Source organism: Hyalella azteca, unplaced genomic scaffold (assembly GCF_000764305.2).
Source record: "Hyalella azteca isolate HAZT.00-mixed unplaced genomic scaffold, Hazt_2.0.2 contig183, whole genome shotgun sequence".
Lineage (NCBI taxonomy): Eukaryota > Metazoa > Arthropoda > Malacostraca > Amphipoda > Hyalellidae > Hyalella > Hyalella azteca.
Window position 1 is genome coordinate 112,154 of NW_025930542.1, and position 17,606 is coordinate 129,759.

At 37.7% G+C, this 17,606-nt stretch overlaps 1 protein-coding gene across 1 annotated transcript; it reads left to right on the forward strand.

The window, feature by feature from the left end:
• Positions 1–884: 884 nt before the first annotated feature.
• LOC108666539 (trypsin-1) lies at positions 885–16,016 on the forward strand. The gene is made up of 7 exons (XM_018153435.2): positions 885–1,402; positions 1,685–1,751; positions 9,687–9,852; positions 13,274–13,482; positions 13,783–13,985; positions 15,500–15,557; positions 15,874–16,016. Exons 1-7 carry the CDS (start codon positions 1,346–1,348, stop codon positions 16,011–16,013), a joined length of 900 nt encoding a protein of 299 aa, XP_018008924.1. The 5' UTR covers positions 885–1,345; the 3' UTR covers positions 16,014–16,016.
• Positions 16,017–17,606: the final 1,590 nt, after the last annotated feature.

The following is a 17,606-nucleotide window of genomic DNA, read 5'->3' on the forward strand; positions in this document are numbered from 1 at the left end:
TTCTTAAAATATTGAAAAAAATAAATGTGAATGACTAATGTCACGAATCGTCGACAAAGTTTACCGAAATATTATAGAAGGTACAATTGTGTAGGGTCCACCTCCGTGAACCGTAGCGCTAGTGGCCCAATATCGTAGGCGACAGCGGACGGTTAACCTACTTGCATGTCACCTCTAGATCCTTCCCGCAGTGACACCTCTGAACCAGCGCTATAAGTCCTATTTAACGGCAACGTATTAAGTAAAGTCATTCATTATATGATATTCAACTGATGGTAATGAGTACAAACAATCAATTTTAACTTGCCCCTCTGAAGTGATATTGAACACCGTCTCTTTTATAGTGACGAATTCGGCCAATACGGAAATCTCTTCTTTTATTATGTGGGTTTTTCGAAAATATTCGCTTTAAATTCATTCAAAGAGGTAAATATCTCACTAAGTTACATCGGTGATGAATACAATAATTTCCTTTTAGTCAATTTTAAATTAATAGTCTGAGCTGATGTCTAATATAACGATGACCTCCATTAGTAATTAAAATTACTTCTTTAAGCTTAATTAAATATGAATGATTAAAATTAGAACACTCAACCAAATCGCTTTTAATTACAAATAAAAAAGTTCCTTCTGATCTCAAGGGGCATACCACGTACAATATTAGTTCTGTTATACCCGTACCGTTCATTGAGCCGTGCCCAAGTTTTGGGATTTGCATCGAAAAATTTTCGCTTGGTAAAATTACTCCTATATATTTATACATTTATATTCAAAGCCAATTTTATATAGGTTTAATGTGTTGAATCCAGAATAAGCCATGCTTGGTTATGTGATAATATAAAAGGAACGTTACTCAAGAACTCTCATTCTATCCGGCAGGGTATACAAATTTTGTGACACTGCCTAGTGCTGGCGCAAGCCAATTTACTGATGTCATTTGAAACAAAGAGATAAGACTATAAAATATATTGATCTTATCGGAATAAATCCTGGAAATTAAGTTTTCTGCTATATTTAGCTCGGCCAGAATCTTCACGATTCGAAAATCTTCGCTCACACCGCTCGAAAAAATAATTTCCAATTGTCGTATTTTCTTCGCTCCTCGTGGACTTTTGGCCTGTGCTGTAATTAATTTTTAAAAAACGTTTCTGTTCTGAATGATTACATTTGCTTTGCTTGTAATAAAATGCCACTTGAAGAAATGTTGTCACCTGAGAGATACAATAAGGAGGTGCAGAGAGCTTCGAGCTGTTAATTTCACGCTCACAAAATGACGCGCTCGCGGAAAAAGAATACCTTCTTGTCATACCTTGGCCATAAACTTCGAAATTAATTTGTATCGAAAATGATCTCCAAGTACTTCTTGGTGATCACGGCGGTAGTACTAGGAAATTTTGTTCACGTGAGTAGCTAATTTTAAACGTATTTCTTACAACTGATTTTTGGAATGTTTGAAAATAAGGTGAACACATTAATATAGTTTGCAAGATAAATCATTTATCTATTTTGCACTCGTTATCCCCGTTAGATTAAAATCGATGAGCCTGTCATTTAAATACGAGAGAAATTATCTCTACAAATATGGCTTTCCATTACAAAAATTATTTTGAAATGAGTATAACTGAAAAATATTTTGAAAGTGAAGGTTTTTCAGTATGTAAATGAGTTCATTGCTTTTCCTCAGGGTGCGATGAGGTTCGACCGTTTACCAGGCAGGCACAGGCTTGAGGGAGCCAAGCGATGCGCTTGCTGTGAGTACAATTTGTAGACGTAACATTTTAACGATGCTACGATGAATAATTAATAAATATCTCATTGTGCGGCTGTTCTTGAAATGTACCGGTGCGAGTGTTACTACTGAATGGATTTGTATTCATTAAAATAATTTTATTACTGTTTAGTTTGCTGTTTAATGCTTGTAACCTTTTAGATTAAACAGGCTGCATAATCCTTTCCGTCGAGCAGGCATACCAGAGGACAGAGCCTCCAGCTCAGGAATGTGTAGAGAGCAGGACTAACACATGGCCAAAGAATCCAGCAGGTTTCAACATCAAGTCGCTGCAAATTATAATTAAATATGTCCCTCATTTTGCCGAGTCTGCTGCAGTTCATTTTAAATACTTGCGCTAATAGCTTCACAGTTCCGCTGTTAACTAAGCCGTAAGTTCAGTCAGTTGAATGTGCCAGCAGAAATTCTTGCTATTTATGATCAGTGTCTCGTTATAAATTAGTCTTATGACTAATTCGGCGAGTCGAGTAATTTCTTTGGGCAGACATATGGTTAAAGAATATTATAAGCTTCAAGAAACCGGTTCTCAAGCGATCCTTATATTTTTACCTCAGCCTTTATTGCTGTCTATCTGCTGTCGAGATAATCCCTCTCCCGCCAACTTTCAATAAAGGTTATGTAATATAAACAGCAATGAGATTTTCAGTTAGGACAGTGTGTACCGCTCACTCATCTTTACTTGAAAGTAATTGCATGCTCTTACGTTGGAGAAAGCTTGTACCTTTACGACACGAGTCGTGCTGCAACTGTCGCAACCCGAAAACAACTTCGTCCCGGGTTTTCTTTCACAACGAAAGTGTGAAATTCTGCGGCTTCCTTTCATTGAACCGCCCAAGCTGTCGTCTGTCGTTTTTCTACGATTACCAATGTTTTCCTTCAACAAATTACTGTATGATTTTCTCGAGCAACTGCTTCGAAATTTCACTGTCACCTACCACTTAACTATCTAAGGGACCGCATCGTCCATTGTATACTTATTTAATAATGCATGCTGACCTAATAAGTTTGGCTGCGAAGAGTTAATTTGACCAACCAAATTACTTCCCTTTTTTAATGAAATATATAAAATTCTTTAACTTTTAATTCAAACTACCCTTCAAATTTTAGATATTTGAGTTTTACGTTAGTTCGAGACACATTAATAGGATCGTTGTTGGATTACCGAGAGACAACTTAACATCTGTAACGATATGATCACTGAGGTCAGCTTTACAGGAGGTAGCACGGACACATTTATTTACTGGGCCCTCCCCTGCTGATGTATGCGATTTCTTCTTCGTGCGTGCTTGTCTGCAGAGAAAATCGAAAGTGATTTAAAGTCTATTTACTTAGATGGCTGGATACAGTAACCTATGGCACCTAATTAGATATTAATATAATGCTGATATGATACGTAGATTCAAGGGGTTGGGGCCCTTTCCTAAACATCATTTGTTTCTTTGGTAGAATTTATGTAGTATTCTATGACAGTCTGAAAACTCTAGCCAATCTCTGAACCGATCTTTACATGCCACGCAAATTGGTTTGATCTGTTGTAGATCTTGAAGACTCTTCAGATTCATGTTATGGCGATGTTCGATTAGTGAAGGTTTTTATGAGAACCAAGTTCCCTCTCTTCTATTTAAAAGATTAGTTTCTTTTCTAGATGCTCTCATATGAAGAAGACTTGTTGCTTTCTCTATCATTACAGTCAGTGAAACTGAAAGTGAAAGCAAATCGCGATCGATTCCCTAGCTAAAAATGCTTGGGGTTAAGCCGAGCCTTCATGATTTAAAGATAAAATTAATTTTTGAATCCATATAAGTGACCGAACTTGTTACGCCACACGAGAATGCTGTTATAGAGGTTGCTCGAAACTGATTGACCGCATGAAAATTATGGAATCATTTTTATATTTTTTGATATGATTGATTGTTGGCCAAAAAGCCCGCTTAAGGAGCAAGAAACACCGAGCCCTAATTGGGTATCAATGTACACATCATTTACGCACATACGAACTGAACCATCCAATAAATTAGTTACTATCTGGTTATTTAACTCATTAGAACATCGTTGAATTCAATTTAATTCATTCACATCGTTAATTCATTTTCACATCGTTGATTTGGGAATTCTGTGGAAAATTATTTATACGCGTTGGAGACGATGGGTGTATAGACTTACTTCGCGAGATTTTTACAAAGAGAATTTTCAAATTATTTCGATGAAAATAGAATTTCTCTGACTCCTTTTTGTTCCAGTTTCATGTTCCATAAAACGAAATTTACGACAATTTAGCTTCAGTATGACGCCATGTCCGTCTGTCCGTCCGTCTGTTCGTCCGTGACTTCATGTTTTCGTCGACGAGAAAATGCGCTCTCTGTCACTCACTGCAGTGATCGAGTACTGAGTTATATTTTTTGTATCTTTTTCTTCCGTACTTAGCATTTAAGTGAAAAAAACATAATTCTACCGAGGCAACGATCACAAAGTTCCAGCAGGCATCGTTTTGCCAATAAGTGGTCAGTGAAAGTGAAGGCTGGCAAGCAAATTTACGCGTGTTGCATGCACGACAAGAAACCAGAGTTCGTATTTGAATTTAGAATTGTCGGTAGGAATATTTTGATCTTGGTATCTTATTCAGTTTGTACTCACACATAAACACAAAAATACTTAGACGTCTTACCTAACCCTTCGGCATATATTATTAGTCAATTTTTTGTTGTATTCATTGCATCGCGAACCGTTTGCTCTCGTCATAATTAATACCAAATCTTCGACTCAAATTGATTATGTCAATTAAAGTCAGCCTTAATTGTATTACCATAATGCTTAATTGACCGAATGAAAAATAGGATCTGTACACATAATGATGGAAGTATGAACCCAACATGCCCTGTTACTCTTAATTATTTCTATTATTGATGACCGCAATGGCTGGTGGATTGCTGCATGGACCTGGCATGTTTATTAGCAGGTTCAACACAGTATGCCTTTCCCATTTCAACTACCGTAATGACTCTAAATCTGAGAACGGACACCGCCTGACGTTAACATGTTCACTGTTCAGGATCCTATTACATGTCCACTTAATTTTTTATCAGATTGATGCTCGTGTAAGGCGACCGGAGGCCCAGAAAACTTTCAATTACGTGTCGGACAAGATCTTGCGTTAGGGCACCTATAACTTGTCCCGGTAAGGTTTAGATCGTCCGATTATTTTTTGCCCGTGCAATGCAAATGTTACTGAATGATCCCTGCATCAGCATGTAGGCACGCACATCACAGTCATGGTCAAATGCACCACAAATGTGACAGTAAATCGCCTAACATGGTCTTTGTCCTTCTAAAGTGTGAGCGAAGCGACTCGCGTTTTCTCCTCTGTCCCGTGACAAACAAGGACCGATACGTCCCATTGTTTGTGATGTGCATGCCTAGCTTAATGGGTAACTCCTTCACACTTTCAAGTGCTCCTAATCAGCTTCAAAAACCTGGGGTCTGGGAAATGACAAACTTTCTCCTTAGAAGGAATATCTTGGGCCGGCTTGCACTCAAAATACCAAACATGTTATAAAAAAAGATAAGTCTTTTACTAAAATTTGTTGTAAGAACATGAGTTTACTCGTGTAAAATAGTTTCATGTGCCTCATTCATAGCTGAAGTATGTCCGATTACATTAATTAACTTGAAAAATGTTGTAGAGCTCACAACAATCAGACCAAGAATTCGTGCGTTCTAGTCGTGCTCTCGAAGCGCTTACAACATTAATTTTGTGTCAAAAATCATCTCTCGAGAAATTGCGTTCTTGTGATGGCTATAGTAACGCATCCGGCAATGGGCAGTCTTTATACCGTGGATTTGGGTTCGTCATTGATGACATTCAATCGTCAAGACGCAACATTGGGATCAAAAGTTGTTATGAAGTCTGCAAGTTTAGAGTTGATTCGTGCATCCTGATTTCCTGATCATTGACATGAAACCATTCCCTGTTTTTAATTAATAAAATTAATTCCCTTTTTGTTGGAATGGTGAGTGTGGGACCCATGCAGTTATCATGCATGTAATTGCAATATTTCTTCGATAAAAAAATTAGTTGTTAAACTCGAAATTTTGCAAGATTTTCAGGGCGTTACCGTATTCGAAGGAAGATGCCTAATACTAATAATATCATCTGAGGCTTGAGGATGGAAAGGGTCAGGTAATTCTGAAAAGCTCAAGAAACATTAAGATTATTATCCATGTGAATTTAGTAGTTCTTCTAAAGACTTTTCATGAATAAATAACAATTACGCAATTCGGGACTTTCTGTAATGAAAATTATCTTCTAAAGTCCGGACCTAACTTTCATTTTGCGTCATTTCACAAGCCAGCCCCGGCCTCTAACTTATCCTCTGCATTTCAATGAGTTCGTTCTTCACTTCGTAGTTTTGCAAGCAGCTTTCACTCTTTGTTAAGTAACGCATTCCATCGGCCATCATTTTAGCTGTTCAAAGTTTATCGAGGTGCCCATCTATTTCGAGAAATCTCGTGATGATATTAAGGGCTTGTGTTGCCCACGAACCTGCCTTTCTAGAGGGAGGTTGTCGTCGTAACTCTGGCCACGCTCGGCCATCGCTCAGCGACCTGCCGCCTAAGAACTCATTTCTTTTGGTCGCTAATTTTGTGAATAGAGACGAGCTATTTTATGGCAACAGGTGCCGATGCGAGGTCAGGCTTAGATGCTTTCTCTGTTGTTTAGCATTTTGTATTTTTTTTTGCTGCGACTTTAAACAATATTGCATTAGAATTATGGAAAACGATCAGATTGATTTTATTTTGACGTCCGAATTAATGGAGTATTTTAGAATGTGTCGACATAGTCATAGGGAAAGAGTAAAATTCTGAAAGCCAGTGACCTTACAGAACAATTAAAGGACACCAAATTCGTCACGAGGTCTAAGCATCAGACAGCATTTCGTAGTTCAGATTCACACTGGATTACAGTGAGTCATGTGCCTGGAATGACCGTCGAAATTATCAGTAAGAATACCGTTCGACTCAAGTCTAATTCTTCCCTAGCTTTCTCCTTCAACAGGAAAGTACAGACCCGAAGTTGTATCGTATATTCCAGCCACGCTCGAGCTGGTCCTTGTAGGCAGGAAGACGTGGTCGGCAACGACCATAGCACAAAGCCTGGTCTTATATGAGCTTTCCTCAGACCCATAGCAGGACGTGTCTAGAACATTTTGCCGGCGAACGAAGGACGGCTATAATCTTTCGGACGCGTCGAAGTTAACATTAGGCCGAAGGTTAATTAATGTACATGGTCGTTTGTCTGTGGATTTATGAAGCATTATCTCTGACGTGTTAAGTGAAATTTATTCTACTTGCATCCCGAACGTAAAAAGTTCGGGAAAGACGCTTACATCCACTATTCGTTTAGAGGCCTGTATTGATAGTTGTGTGTCATGAAAGTCTCTTCGGCCTGCTGTATGAACGTGGCCATCCACTATATCTAATTCCGATTGGCGTCTTCCTGTTTCTGTGTCTGTTTCCATTTTCACAGAAACAGACAAAACCATAAAAGGAGTTTACTGCACATCGCACCGTATTTCTTCATTAAAAACATTGTTGATCCAAACGGCTCATGAGATTACGCTGCATTGCCATCCGCAGAATTTGGCTCAAAACAAAAATTCTTTTACGTTACCAGTTTGTCAAAGAAAAATGGGAGCTAAAAAATGCTGCTATCTTCAATCACATTATTCTAATCAAACATCATTAAATGTCTATCCATACTAATAATCTACTGGAGAAGGACATCCCGCCTTTCACTTTCACGTGTTGTAAATTAGGCATGTCTTTTAAGTCTTGGGCTACAATAAATACTTCAAATCAGCTGCCTTACTCATCTATTCATCCTCCGCCTCTGCCACCGGAAACTGAAGAAGATAACACTTTCGCCAGCAAGTATTTGACCGGATACCTTCCAAACCTTCCTGACCCAGGCTAACTCGGCTTTCAATGTTGTAGAGAAAGGTGGTGAAAGGCTTATATATATATATATTGTTATATAACGAAAATTTGATACTCGCACCGCGAGATAGATGTGATCGAATACTCGATCCCAAAACTTAAATGGGACGTGGTATGGGACTGTTTTCAACTTAGGCGTTTACAGAATATCAGGCCTGCTTGCTCCAATTAGTACATGTATCAGAATTGAGTTTTCTCGGGTTTCTTAAGGACGTGCTTGATATATTTTTAAAATTTAATTCCTGGTTATCTGATTTACTGTTTTTAGTTAGGGTTTAACGGATTAGGTGCGTTTTCAGAATAGTGGCGTTAACCATATTTCAGAGCCTTGAAGCAGAAAAGACAAACGTTGTGTTAAGCAATTAAAAAATTAACGAGACACGAGAAAGAACATTTACTTTCGCCCATCAGAGTCTGAGAATGCAAATTGCACCTTTGTGCACAATTTTGAAAAGGCTCTCGCCTTTATGATGGGATAACCTAGGATAACTCGAGATTTACACTAGACATTACTATGCGCTCGCGATGCTCATCAAAATTTATGGATGAAAGGTCTTGCGTGCCAAGGAAACCTGAGGTCAGTTCGCCGGGAAAGCAACTTTCGGTTCGCAGTCCATCTTTATTTTGATTCAAACAAGTTTACTTTCAACGAAATCCTGTTTTTAGAGTTCTCGAACGTTGAGAGTAAAAGTGTAGGTAGTCTACACTTTTTCTTTCCTCAAATTTTCGCATCAGACGAAAGTAAAAGTGTTCAGTTGATGAATTATTTTGGGTGAATATTCTACTTGAACGTGTAGCAGTGATCCGGAGTTTTAAAGTGGCGTATCTTTTTGAAAACTTTTATTATAAATGTGTACAAATTTTACGGGTAATTATGATGAAAATTTTTGACGGTAGAACAAGAAAAGCCAACGTCCAGTCCATGATAAAAAAAAGCCAGACGTGAGTTATGATTATGGTGAATCTTAACCGTTCTTTCATGACGCAAATGCCAAGCAAAAGTCTGACTTAGAATTACTTTCACATCCCACCAATAAAAAAACCTTTATTTATCAAACCTTTTATCAAACAATTATAACAATTTATCCAAAGCGCACCATTGGCCTTCTTATCGGAAGGCCGCTCGGCGCGTTCGACTCGATCGCAATGCCACGGGACTGGCGTTCCATTATATAATTTGAGACTTGGCATTAATTGGTCACTGGGACATAAGCGCTTGATAGCTCACACTTGAGAGTTTCTACAGCACAGATTTATTTTTCTTATATTGCATACGAGGCATTATTTGGGCCTGTCCGACGATAATTTTGGGCACGGACGAAAAACGACGAATGAAAAACGCTCAGCGTCTTCATATTCGAGCACAATAATTCAGTTATTAGCTGTGCGCACTGATGTTCATGATGTAACATTCTTGAAGAATGCACCTACGCAGCATTTGCTTGTGCTCAAAAACACTTCCTTTATTAAAAACTGTATTCTTTGTCAGAAAATAATTTCCTGCAATGCGGCTAAATTTGTAACTATTTTCAGGATACAGTGAGGCATAGAAAATTTTCTGCGACAACTATCAATAAATTTCTATTCATTATTAGTCTTTTATTGGTAGGCAACATTTTGACTTTTGAGATGATTTCATATTGACTGATCTGCGTTTCTTGTACCTGGGAACCTTTGAGTTTAGCATGATCAGAATTCAAGCAAAATTTCGTTTTAAGGTCTTTCCGATTTTGCTCCCATTGTTTTATACGTCGAATTTAGCAGCAGCTATTCATTGTTCACACAGTTTTTCCCATTCGTATATACTCATTTTTATTATATATCAGTACCCTATTTCCCATTCCATCATGAATAAATTTATAGTCATCGAATTGCGTTGATTAAATGACTGCGTTTGTTGCAGCTTGTGGCCTGATGAACCGTCGCCGGGAGAGGCTGGTGGGCGGAGAGTACGCTGAGTTCAACGAGTACCCGTGGGTGGTGGCACTGCTGCTTAAAGGCCACTACTACTGTGGTGGCACTCTCATTAGTGACAGATATGTGCTCACTGCAGGGCACTGCGTCAGAGGGTGAGTGCTCACTGCAGGACACTGCGTCAGAGGGTGAGTGCTCACTGCAGGACACTGCGTCAGAGGGTGAGTGCTCACTGCTGGACACTGCGTCAGAGGGTGAGTGCTCACTGCCAAACTCTGCGTTTATGAAGTGAGTGACAGTTTGTGACCATGAATAACAGGTAACCGATATCCACGGGACTGTACTTGCAGTCATTCATGCAACAGTCACTCTGTATTATAAGGGTGAGCGATCACTATAGCTACAAATACTTTCAAATCAACTTTTTATGCACTTGAAAGCTTGAAAACAATGTATTTTCACTCGAAATTTAACAATCAATAAGTTTGTTGCATCAACAATCATTTTAATTCTAGTTAAAATCAAAGCTGTTGCTATGGCTTTGGTGAAACTTCGTCGGAAGTAGAACGGTACAAGCAAGCTTAGGCCTTAAATCTTCTAATTATATTCAGTATTATAAAGTTGATTGACAACATAAATGAAAGGGAACATCGACATCAAAAGTCTAGCCTGAAAGACGTTACGACGACGTTATGGTGAAAACGTGAAAGGAGAAACAGGACGTAGAGTAACGCTAACGCGTCACGACCGTAAGAACGGCAGAGCGTCTCGACACAAGACGTTGGAGATAGTCAGTTGTTAAATTTCTAACGTCGCTCCATCACAAACTAAGCCAATATTCATGTCATTGACAATCAGGTATCAATCGCGAAGCATAATCAACAATCAACCAATTCGTACAGCTTCATCATGAAGAATAAAAAATTTCTCCTTGTTAATAGCTCAATAAATTATTCTTTAATTGATTGAGGTACCAATTCTGATCCGAGCAAGACAAAAAATGCAACAGCAATGGTTCTTTCAACACATTTTCCCGTTCTAAATAGTAGTTGTGCTGTAATTTGAAAGCTAAAACAAATACAGAGTAACTTTTAAACACTTTGCGAAAATTTTCATTTATGCTCTTTTATTGCATTTGCTTATTGTAAATCTCACGACACATTTAAATTGTCTGCGCTATTGCAAAAAAAACATGTATCAAAGCATACGAAACAAAGGTATTTGACGAGCTTCAATAAATGAAATTGAACAGTTAAGGATGCAATAAACTAATCCTAATTAACTTCAGCAATAATTGGAGTCTTTATGACTGAAATTAGTGGAAGGCTATAGCCTTGTTACCGAATTTACCAATTGTCTTGTCGAAAAATATCTATCAGTATTTTCGCTCATCCTTGAACCGCTAAAATAACTGCCAATGCAGGGTGGAAGACAATTATTAAAAAGAGTAATAATGAGCCAGCTTGAACGATTAAGTGCAAATACTTCTCACTTCTCATTGCGCGCATCCTTTGCCATTGCTGAGTCGCGAAGTTGAACTGATTCTCACGACCGAGCAAAGATCATCGAACTCTTCAGCAGGTCTCTACAGTGATGTGTATTGTGCTGGCTGATGTGTGCATTAATAATCCATTTGTTGATAAATGAAAGATGTTTTGAATCATTATTGTGCGCGAAACAGCTTTCCATTCGCAGCAGATGTCCGGGAATTGCTCATAATAAATCCGTAATCAATTTGTTCATAAAAACAAATGATTTGAATCATTACTACGCTCGAAATAGCAATCAATTTCCTGCATTATTCCGTGTTTGGTGAAAATAAATTCAATTACACTTCAGACTAATGCTCAGAGAGTGCGTGTTTGACTCAGTCAACGTCCCGCAGTTGCACCTCCCCGTGCCTGTTGTCACAATGACCGTTGTACATAATCACCAGTTTCCGCTGCTGAACAAACAGTAATTTTTAACGGAGGCCTTCGTGAGTTTGTGGCAGTCAATAACTCCTCGGTGGTCAGTCGTCCAGATGTCTTGTAAATTAATGAAGGCTTTCTGGAGAGTGAGAATTACCCTGTTTTCCGTAGAAACCAGTGTGAAGAGCGAAACTTCCCTTTGAATGTAGTTAGAAAATTTCAATTACGTAAAAATGAGTTATTTAAAATATGTGATATGTATTCACGCTTTAGTATCACATGAACATGGACAGCTTCTGTTTCAGACAGACTCGAAAAGTTTTCTAACTTCCAGTGTACAAAAAATTTAAATTATATTTCATAGATTAATTAGCGATAGAAACTAGGGTAAGAAGGATTTTCTTCTAAACAGGTACACGTTCTAATTTTAATTTTAAATTTATATTATCATCACTAACCTAAAGCTCTTATTGATCTTTCCTTCCTCGCAATGCACGAAGTTTGACAACTTTACCGTCCGTACCGTCTCGCCTGAATTTAATCTTTGAAAAATGCGAAATACTAAGTGGCAGTATTTTTATACGATACATTTGTATATTATACAACAATACATTCGTGGAATTTATGTGTTACCAGAGCTGAGTGAACTCTACTGCTAACAATTTCCCTGAATAGTTATCTACCGTCGCACAGTTACCTTGCCAACTTACCGTGGAATATAACGGAGATAAGAATTATCTTGTGAAGGTATCTCGTTTCCACTCCATACAATACACGCGATGTTCTACTTTCCGTGAATTACTGTATCTCTTTTGCACAGATTAATCTAAAATTACAAATTGCCTGGTAGATTCAATGAATTTCTTCACCACACGATAGCAATAAAGTTAAATTTTTTGATAGTCAATCTTTCTCATCACCTCATTATTCCAGAAGTTTAATCCGTCTGGCAGTGTTTCTTTTCTGGGAGATTCAAAGTCCACTTCAATCTATTTTTGACCTTCAAACTGTTTGGTAGAATCAACACTTCTTTTCCTTGCACATCAGTCCTAAATATATGCCTTTCTGGCAGAGTAAACTAAATTCTTCACAGCACATACATATGGCCTGAATTTCTATCTGTCTTGCAGAGTCAACGCGTTTCTTCACCACACTTCAGTCCATAACTTATATCTATCTGGCAGAGTCAACGTGTTTCTTCACCACATTTCAGTCCATAACTTATTACTGTCTGGCAGAGTCAACGTGTTTCTTCACCACGCTTCAGTCCATAACTTATTACTGTCTGGCAGAGTCAACGTGATTCTTCACCACGCTTCAGTCCATAATTTTTATCTGTCTGGCAGAATCATCGTGTTCCTTTACCACACTTCAGTCCATAACTTATATCTGTCTGGCAGAGTCAACGTGTTTCTCCACCACACTTCAGTCCCTAACTTTTATCTGTCTTGCAGAGTCAACGTGTTCCTTCACCACACTTCAGTCCATAACTTATATCTGTCGGGCAGAGTCAACATGTTTCTTCACCACCCTTCAGTCCAAAACTTATATCTGTCTTGCAGAGTCAACGTGTTCACCACACTTCAGTCCATAACTTATATCTGTCTGGCAGAGTCAACGTGTTTCTTTGCCACCCTTCAGTCCATAAGTTATTTCTGTCTTGCAGAGTCAACGTGAAGAGCCTAAAAGTGATGGTGGGCGAACACATGCGCAGCTTCCCCATCGAGACCCGCAGTAAAGCCTACCAAGCGGTGCACTACGTTGTGCATCCTAACTTCAACCACAGCAACTTCGAGAGCGACATTGCCTTAGTCAAGTTATCGGACAAAGTTCCTTACAAGTGGTATGCAAGGCCGGCTTGTCTACCTCTACCAAGTAAGTTATTATGGTTAAATTCACTGTTTTAATATTGAACGCATCTAAATACGAACTTGCTCCTTTTGGAAATTTTGATTTTTAATGAAATGAGCGAGTCAAGCTGGTAAATCAGCGCGGAATCGAAGCAATAACTTTGAAAAGAAAGTCGTCGTATTGAGAACCTTGCAATAGTTAAAGTGATTTTGATTACTATAAGTGATCATCAGAAGTATAATATCCGAAAGATGCACTCCCAGCAAACAAAATTTATTTCACTTCTAATATGAATGATGAACTAACGGACTAATTTGTCAATAGAACGCGATTACGTGGGCCAGTTGGGACTGGTCGCTGGCTGGGGACGGACGACCGAGAAGGGGGAGCCGTCAGATCTGCTGAAGGAGATCCTCGTACCGATATTTTCTAACGCAGGATGCCGGCAGCTGCGCTACAGCGACCACGAGATCTCCGACAACATGATGTGTGCAGGCTTCACCAAGGGCGGCACCGACTCCTGTCATGTGAGTATCACCGACGCGGCAGATATTCCTGTTAAAGTTAGAGTTTCTGAAGAGGCTTATTATATTTCCGAAAAGTTGTCGACATTTCAGAATTCATTCTTAAAGTTCGATAAGATTTAACTATTACGATTCCTGTCATGTGAGCATCACCGACACAGCAGATATTTCTGTCGAAGTTAGAGTTTCCGAAGAGGCTTATTATATTTCCGAAAAGTTGTCGACGTTTCAAAATTCATCTGTAAGTTAGATAAGTTTTAACTATTACGATTCCTGTCATTTGAACATCACCTACACGGCAGATATTTCTGTCAATTTTAGAGTTTCTGAAGAGACTTATTGTATTTCCGAATAGTTGTCGACATTTCAAAATTCATCTGTAAGTTCGATTGGTTTTAACTATAACGATTCTTGCCATGTAATCTTGGTACTTGTTTGGGACATAGCAGACCCAGGCCACGATGGATCGCCGCCTCTGTGGAAATGCTCATGTGATCGCCTTCGCTCATGTGAGCGTCATAGACGCATCGCTTGTCACGAGGAATATATTTCTGTGAAAAAATTAAGTTTCGGAAGAGGCTAATTACATTTCCCAAGCGTTGTCAGCATTTAAAAATTCATTTTGAAAATTCGAGAGATTTTCACTATTACCAATCCTGCCATGTGAACATCTCCAACACGGCATTAACTAATTACACAGGATGTATTTCTTTGAAAGTTGGAGTTTCTGAAGAGACTTATTACATTTCCTAAACGTTCTCTACATCTACAAAATCATTCTGAAAATATGAGAGATTTACACTATTGATAATGAAGTCATGTGAACATCTTCGACACGACACTAGTTAATAACATGAAACCTCTTTCGGTGAAAATCAAGGGTTCTGAAGATACTTCCATTTGTGAAACGTTTTCAAAATTTTAAAATTCACTGATCCTATAAATTTACATTTTCAAGTAATACTTGAGAGTAAACGCCTATATTGGGGATGTTTTCCCTCAAAATATTGCCCGATAAATTTAAATTATAGTCATTTATATTAATATCAGTCGGGCCAAATTTTGGGTGGCCCTGGCATTCGTCCCGATGGCTAAGTGCGTAGATTGTTTATTAAGGTGTAATGTTAGGCCTAATAATGAGAGAAGTCGATGGAAAATATAATTTTAACCAATATTATAATTTCCATGGATGATTCAGGAAATTTTCATTGATTCGTTTTTTAGACACGCATCAAGATTTTTTAATGTAATTTTTGCTCTGTTATTGTTTGTTTATTATTATTTTTTTCAACCATAAAAGATCTTTCCTTCGATTTATCCTTTCATTTATTTCAATAATATTCTCTATATTAAACGAATTTCATTAAATCTACTCTTAATTTATAACGCTGCTGTAAATAAAATTACTCGACAATGGTTTTCAAATGTGAAGATTTTTTGGTAAAAGAAACTGTAAACCCAAATGATGAGTAACAATCTATAATATAATTAGAAATGAACGAAAACTTTCATTTCAGGGAGACAGTGGAGGGCCTCTCATGATACGAGGCAAGGATAAAAAAGTCACTGTCATTGGTGAGTGATCCTTACATTTACCGTTTGATTTGTAAACTGTATTGAATAAGTAGGAAAAATTATTGAACCCTATTTTATGTTATTAAGCAAAATTAGTTCCAATTGATAAAAATCCAGTATATTATATATTTGAATGCCTACAACCTCAATTTTAATACCAAAACGCTATTAATAAAAGTTTCATGTTATGAACGATACAGCTTTGACGATATAATTTTGGTGCTGTGCTGCTAGTAGGATTCTTTTCTTGATTATCAACTTCGAATAATTTTTTAGTATATTTAACAAAAAAAATTAATGCCTTACTACCGTTCAGGACTAGTGTCATGGGGCGAGGGCTGCGGCAGACAAGGCTTCCCCGGCGTGTACACTCGCGTCGAAAAATTCTTGCCGTGGATTGAGGAGAACACGCGCGACAGTTGCTACTGCGGTAGCCGTACTGGTCGCGGGTTATGATGCATCACCTCATTAGATCATCACCTTCCAACATACTCTAGTGTATCATATACTAAATTTCTCTATAAGGAGGTAATATAAGAATGACCCCGCGTTGTTTACAAGGTTATGTGTGATAAGTTGAAAGTTAAGCCGGCACATTTGTCCATCGTAGATTGATAACCTGACGTTACGCAGCCTGGCCGTTGCGTTAATGGGTAACTGCGAGAAATGTAAAGGAACTTGCACCTGTTGTTACTTTGCAACCATTTTCGGTCCAAATTATTGGCGTTTGTTTTAGGTATAATTACAATTCAATTGTTATTTGCTATTATAAATACTAAAAGTCGGCTATTGTTGAATTATTATTTTTCGTACAGAAAAAATAGATGTTTAAATTAATACTGACATTTTTCTTCGTTCATCCGGTCTGAACTTAATAACCATCGATAACTATCAATTAATATGAACGTCCATTTTAACATAGTTCAGACTGTTCACTTGTGAAGATCGTGACGTGACGACAAGAATTATGAATTTAATGTTATGATTTAATACATCTTAGTTCTCTTATAAACAATTTTTATTTCTGTTCTTTTTTTGTGTATCAATTTGCAGATAAATGTTACTAATGAATTCTACTTCCATTTAAATTGTTATTTCTATGCTCTGTCAATGCATATAATATCTTTTTTGTTGAGTTATTCCTTAAAAATTCAATCTGTGAAGCAGAATGAATCACAGGTTTTCCACGAATTTTCTTTTACAAGAGAAGCTGCGATTAAATCATTTGTATCATTTGCAAGACTTGTTCTATGTTCACATTTGCTGCTCTTCGCTTAGGTTAAAGTTGATCTTGTCAGGACTACTGGAGTACGAGCTATTCTTGTTAGTGTTATACTGGTTAGTTAGTGGCATCGTTATACTTGTAGCGGCGCAGACCGAATAAGCGTTAGACTTCCGCATATATTTTGTTAGCTGTAAATAACTCCATTTTCAACGCCGTTCATTTTTCATACTGCAAAGATATTTTGTGGTTTGCGATGGATATATCCAGTGTGTGTACATAAATGACGTCTCAGAATTTTCGATAACAGCAACCATTTGGAAACTGAGGATTTTAATTTTGTTTCAAATCCATGAATGTGTTTGAATTATTCAATTCTAACATAATTTCAATATTTACTGGGAAACTTCACAATTTTACTTTAACTTTATCGTTAACTGTGTAGCTTTACGGTTTTTTTACCGCCATTAGGTCGTTTAACGTGTACATGCACTCAATCCTTGTCAAGAAAAACATTTTCTTAACGGCTGAAAACTAAAACCACAGTAAATTCTTGAAAACCGAGACCGACTTTCAAGAATGTGCTCCCCTGCCAGTCGTGTACAATATCTACTCCCTGTGTAGCACATTGCCTTAGAAGCCTTAGTACTCTTGATTATTATTAACATTATCCGCCCAAATAAATATCATGATTCAGTATTTAGATGTAGGACAATCATTCCATTAATGAAGGCTGTTTTTTTTAAAGCAGCTTTATTGCGGAAGATCAGATATGTGAAGCAATGTTAATTTTTTTCATTCACAGCTTTTTTAAATTTATCCAACTG